This window comes from Diaphorina citri, unplaced genomic scaffold (genome assembly GCF_000475195.1).
Source record: "Diaphorina citri unplaced genomic scaffold, Diaci psyllid genome assembly version 1.1 scaffold492, whole genome shotgun sequence".
Lineage (NCBI taxonomy): Eukaryota > Metazoa > Arthropoda > Insecta > Hemiptera > Psyllidae > Diaphorina > Diaphorina citri.
Genome location: NW_007377927.1, coordinates 5574 through 11843, shown reverse-complemented (window position 1 = coordinate 11843; position 6270 = coordinate 5574). Strand labels below are relative to the sequence as shown.

At 37.0% G+C, this 6270-nt stretch overlaps 1 protein-coding gene across 1 annotated transcript in view; it reads right to left on the bottom strand.

Annotated features, from left to right (window-relative positions):
* Positions 1 to 4285: 4285 nt before the first annotated feature.
* Positions 4286 to 6270, bottom strand: part of LOC103509364 — a 5404-nt gene continuing 3419 nt past the window's right edge. The window contains exons 4-6 of the mRNA XM_008473973.3: positions 5964 to 5971; positions 5307 to 5357; positions 4286 to 5022 (exon numbers count right to left, since the gene is read on the bottom strand). Coding sequence (XP_008472195.1) covers positions 4939 to 5022; positions 5307 to 5357; positions 5964 to 5971 — 143 coding nt within the window. The 3' untranslated portion in view covers positions 4286 to 4938. The remainder of the gene's footprint in view (positions 5023 to 5306; positions 5358 to 5963; positions 5972 to 6270) is intronic.

Sequence of the window (6270 nt, the reverse complement as noted above, 5' to 3'; positions counted from 1 at the left end):
CATACCAAATTTGGTGCTTTCCTGAATAAATGCAGCTTTTGGCCAAAATTGTGACGTTAGGCCACCCACTAGTGCAAAGTTTAGATGTATTTTTCTTTCGGAAACGGAACCGATATCGGTGGCTCGCCATCTTGGATTTCCTATGGTTTAGTACAGGCGCTACCACTACCACGCCAAAAGAGAGGAAACAAACTTCAGAAGATTGGAAATTCCGAAAGGAAAATGAACTTTTCACGAATAATTTGATGATGTAGGTATCATTTGTAAATTGTGAGACAAAAAGCAGATCTCGGTCCAGTTTTAATTTAATGTTTGAATCAAATGAAGGGTAATTGTAATGAAATAATAGACGTGGACGCTTGCTCCGATGAAATTCCCGGGGAAGTTTGAAGAGCAGTAGACACCCACCCTACAATACGAGTAATGGAAAAACTATATTATACGTTCACATAAATATACGTTTTGTTCGCGGATTTCGCGATTATGTTCGCGGATTTCGCGATTATGTTCGCGGATTTCGCGATTTTGTTCGCGGATTTCGTGATTATTTTCGCGGATTTGGCAATTTTGTTCGCGGATTTGGCGAATATGTTCGCGGATTTTGCGATTATGCATTTCGCGATTATGTTCGCGGATTTCGCGATTATGTTCGCGGATTCGCGATTATGTTCGCGGATTTCGCGATTATGTTCGCGGATTTCTCGATTATGTTCGCGGATTTCGCGAATATGTTCGCGGATTTGGCGATTATGTTCGAGGATTTCGCGATTATGGTCGCGGATTTGGCGATTTTGTTCGCGGATTTAGCGATTATGTTCGCGGATTTGCCGATTATGTTCGCGGATTTGGCAATTTTGTTCGCGGATTTGGTGATTATGTTCGCGGATTTCGCGATTTTGTTCGCGGATTTCGCGATTATGTTCGCGGATTTCGCGATTATGTTCGCGGATTTCGCGATTATGTTCGCGGATTTCGCGATTATGTTCGCGGATTTCGCGATTATGTTCGCAGATTTCGCGATTATGCTCGCGGATTTCGCGATTATGTTCGCGGCAAAATAATAAATAAATAAAAACAAGGAACTTTCATAGGTACGGAAAGTCTGTAATGTTTTCAGGAGGTAAATTTATAACCATAACCACAACCAAAGCTCATCGTCATTCGCGGAACAGGCCCCTGGTCACAGGTCATAAGGAATCAGGTCCGTCACACATTGGAGCGCAGTCGCGCGCCTTTTCGTAGCGCGTAGTCGCCTGAAAAAACCAAACCTATGAAAATGATAGAGACCCTCTATAGACTGTCTATGGTCTATCATGTTCATATGTTTGGATGTCAGACGACTACGCACTACTAAATGCAATAGCAATTTTAATGTTTCCGAAAAGTACTACCTACATGTATCGCGGATTTGGCAATTATGTTCGCGGATTCGCGTCCCGAATCGACATTTTGGATATTTGGCAAGCCTAGATATAGAGCAAGTACGGAATTAAACATCTCATTAGATAGCAGAAACCAAGTCACCCAAGTGTGAAGAGAAAGAGAAAAGGAGGACAGGATAGGAGAAGCAACGTTCCGAGAGCGAACCTCATTTATTTGGTTAAAAAGATCGCCTCGTGCGAGAACCCAACCCGCGATCTAGCTCTAACAAGGCAGGCATCCTCTAGAGCAGAAACCAAGTCACCCAAGTGTGAAGAGAAAGAGAAAAGGAGGACAGGATAGGAGAATTAACGTTCCGAGAGCGAACCTCATTTACTTGGTTAAAAAGATCGCCTCGGGCGAGAACCCAACCCGCGATCTAGCTCTAACAAGGCAGGCATCCTCTAAAGCAGAAACCAAGTCACCCAAGTGTGAAGAGAAAGAGAAAAGGAGGACAGGATAGGAGAATTAACGTTCCGAGAGCGAACCTCATTTATTTGGTTAAAAAGATCGCCTCGGGTGAGAACCCAACCCGCGATCTAGCTCTAACAAGGCAGGCATCCTCTAGGCTGGATGAATTAGAACATAAGTTACAACTTATGGTCCAAGAACGCGACCGTAAACATTTTATGAGTTATTTACATCCCTGGCACATCGAACGCGAACGGTCTAATACCTACCTATGTTATACAGCCGATTAGATAGGACCCTGTAAAGATGACGGCTCTTTTTGTTGACACACGTAAAAGGGTCACAAATTGAGTGTCACAATGCAGCGAAAAAGATGACTATTACGTAAGTGAGTGGATGTGTCACAACATTGAAAGGAGAGGTGTATAGTGAGCAAGAAATTATCAATGTAGGAAATAGAAATACAAACAACTTTCTAATTCATTGTTATCAGAAAAAAATTACCGAAAACGAGATATTCTCAGAACACCTTTTTTTTTAGCCGCCATTTTGAAACGGGATCGACCGTTACGGGATTACAGTACATCCTAGAGAAAAAGTGTAAATGTATGAAATGTAGGAAAGAAAAAAACAAACAACTTTTTAATCTATTGTTATTAGAAAAAAATTATCTGAAAAGAGATATTATGAGAAAACCTCTTTTTTGGCCGCCATGTTCGAAAAATCCTTACGGTACGGGATTACGGTACATCCTAGAAAAAAAGTGTAAAAACATAAAATGTAGAAAACAAAAAAAGAAACAACTCTTCAATTCATTGTTGTTGGAAAAAAATTACCGGAAACAAGATATTGTGAGAAAACCTCTTTTTTGGCCGCCATATTGGAAAAATCATTACGGTACGGGATTACGGTACATCCTAGAAAAAAAGTGTAAAAACATAAAATGTAGAAAACAAAAAAAGAAACAACTCTTCAATTCATTGTTGTTGGAAAAAAATTACCGGAAACAAGATATTGTGAGAAAACCTCTTTTTTGGCCGCCATATTGGAAAAATCATTACGGTACGGGATTACGGTACATCCTAGAAAAAAAGTGTAAAAACATAAAATGTAGAAAACAAAAAAATAAACAACTTTTTAATTCATAAAAAAAAAAAAAAAAAAAAAAAAAAAAAAAAAAAAAACTCCGTATCAACTTTTATCTGCTTGTCGTATTTGCTAATCAAAATTTATTACAAAACAAGTTTCGTACCCAGCATCACAGTGGAAAGCTAAAAATCTCCTTTGTTAATCTTGTATACTCGCTTTGACAATTTTATTTTTTTTTATTGACATCAACGGAGAGGAAAAAAAGTTTATCTCTTAAAGGATTAGAGTTTTTTTTTTTTCGCTAGTTTTTTTCCACAGACTTAGTAACAAGAGTTGGATATGCTTTCCGTTGACCGTTTTCAGGACTTATAGGATTGGAACCAGGCGAGGATTTACAGGGTAGGTACCTACATGATTGAAGACACGGTAGCGTTTACTTTCAGTCCGTCACTCACGCTCAGACCGTAACATGTGGCGCAAAAAGCTTCAGACCCAGATCTCTCAGACGGTCTGACAGACCAGACTTCAAGCTTTTTCCGTCACATACACTTTTCGACTGTCTGACAGACCACCTTCTGCCTGAGTAGCGGGCATTGGAAGCTCTAAGCAGTGCGTACGGAATACGTCCCGAATACGGAACATTTCCGTCCCGACTAAGTTTTTTATAAAAGTTGGGACGGAAACAGATACGTCCCGAATACGGACCATTTCCGTCCCGACTAAGTTTTTCATAAAAGTTGGGACGGAAACAGACCGTATGATTGTGCGCGCTACTCTAGAGGGCCAAGCGTTTCAAGAGTTCACTCTCTTTAGAGTAGACAGTTCGAAGAAAGTATAGCTATAACAGTATAGATAGACTAACGAAAATCACTAGTGTAAGTAGACGTTATAATGAAAATAGTTTACAATAACAATAAAATTTACTATGAGAACTATTATACCTAGATTATAATTTATTTCTACACTATGTACTAATCCATTATAATTTATTTCTACACTATTTTCATTAGTTCATACATACTTCTGTGGAATGAGGTACTGGAATCGGGCCTATGTTGTAGGCATTATCAAACGCTTACAGGCCTACACTACAGTTATTAATCTCCTGAGAGTGAATTCTGTGAATTGTAAGCACGATACGGGCGGTAAAACCCTCGACAAGTTCACACTCTTCTCGGAGTACTTGAGTTCCCATCCCCAAACGGCCCAAGCTACTTGTAAATTCACAAGTAGGGTAAGTGTACCATTTATTCACCCACCTGAAAAAAGAAAAATTCCGTTGGTCCTCATTTTTCCTGCTCTATGACTTTGAAACATCACCCAAGTAAGCGCAACTGATCTATTATTTATCCAACTATAATATATTTGTCTAATAGTTATATTTATCTCATAGTAATATTTAGCTAAGAATACAATATAATACCTTTAGGGGCTTTCAGAAAGATGGGCTCACCTCAAAAATAGTTTACAGAAAAGCAGATATCGAGTTTTGATATCTCCATTAGAGATATTACGTACCTATAGTATTATAATACCCAAAAATAAAATCATAGGTGGGAAAGAGTTAGGAACTCCCCCACCAACATAAAATGTAGTGATGCACGTATCTGATTATTTCAGTTTGTAATTTTGTACTCAAGGAAAAAAAAAAAAAAAAATCAAGAGGTCCTTGAATGTTAAATTTTTTGCAAGAAATAAGAAATATTTGGTGAGAAATTATTCTTAAATAAAAAAATATAATATATACCGACAACAATTTTCAAGGGAAAAAATCGTACATACAAATAGTTACATATAAAAGTGTAAAATAACAAATAGGAAAATAATAATTATCTGATTCACAATTACTTAATGCATTGTAAAATACTTTTATTTTATTCTTCTTTTTAAACTTAAATAAATCATGGAAAATATACGTGAATATAGAATAAATTTTGTACTTACACTAAATTTCGAGAACATGAGTTTTGAATAAAATATACATGGTGAAGGTTTAAACACACATGGCACATGAAGTGTTCAGGGGTAGAGCAGCTCAATATTGGGAGATTGCATTTTATAGATGATCATGTATTGGGAGTACACACACAGCCAGCAATAATACTGAAACATAAAATAAGTTTTAGATTTTTAAAAAGTAAAAAGTATTAATGTTTTAGCTATCCATCCAAGAATCCAAGTACCAATTGAAAATATTTTACAAGAGTGAAAATACATCATCCTGATTTCTGACTTTGTAACTACAATTATGTTGACCTAACTTTAAAACTAAACACAGCCTGAATTAAAACTCATACTCAGTCAAAGCCAACAATAAGAAGGTTTTGTATTTCTCTAATACCGAAGTATGGAGGTTAATCTTAATCATAATCACAAAATCAACTTACATTGTAGGCTGCCCAAAGCCAATAGATGATGGTAAAGAAGAACACTTGAATCTAGAACATACAAAACAAATGAGTTAACAATTTTACAGATTTTATTGATGGACATATTAAATTCACACAGGTAAAGGGTTGACCATTTTTTAGCCCTTAGGCTTTTACCTTTAATTGGAATGTAGTGGTCAAGATCCTCACCTGGTAAACAGGAGGATGTGGGTTCAATCTTTCCCTTGAATATTGTCCCAACGGAAAATAAGGTGGAGTAGGTACTTTTTCAATTGAATGCAGTAGGTAATTTTTTAAAACCCATTTTTACTTTTTATATTTCACTATTTATTTTATTCAAACTTACGTCCCTACTTTCCTTACAATCCATTGCCTAGTAGCCTAGTAACCTCGGCTTTTTCCCACTGCCTGGGTTAACTTATTCCGACAGTAAAACCAAGTTCTTTTTTTACAAGCTAAGCTTTTAGATTTATTTAGACAGACACTTTTTTCACTTGTTACTACACCCCCTCTTCTTTTCTGTTACCTACATAAAAATAAAACATTAAAATAGGGATTTGGGGCAAGGTAGAAAAAAAGCGAAAGGTAGAGGAGAAGAGGAGATGAATTTAAAATGTAAAATAGGTAGATGATGTTTAGTATATGAATGCAAACAGTTGTACCTGGAAAGCGAGGGGGAAAAAACTGCGGATTATCTGAGAATTCTGAACAGTAATGTTTCCATTAAAAGCAGGAGGCTACAAAGGCTACATGAAGTTGGTCTTAAGGACTAGGACGGTTGCCTTCTAAACAACCTTCTACCTTGCCTTGCCTTCTTGCCTTCTAACTTGCCTTCTAACTAAACAACCTTGCCTTCTAAACAACAAATTTACTACAATCATTTCGTTCCTCCAATACCTAAACAGAATTTGTTCTCAAAGATCACAAGTAAAAAAAAAAAAAAAAAAAAACTGCCTACCTG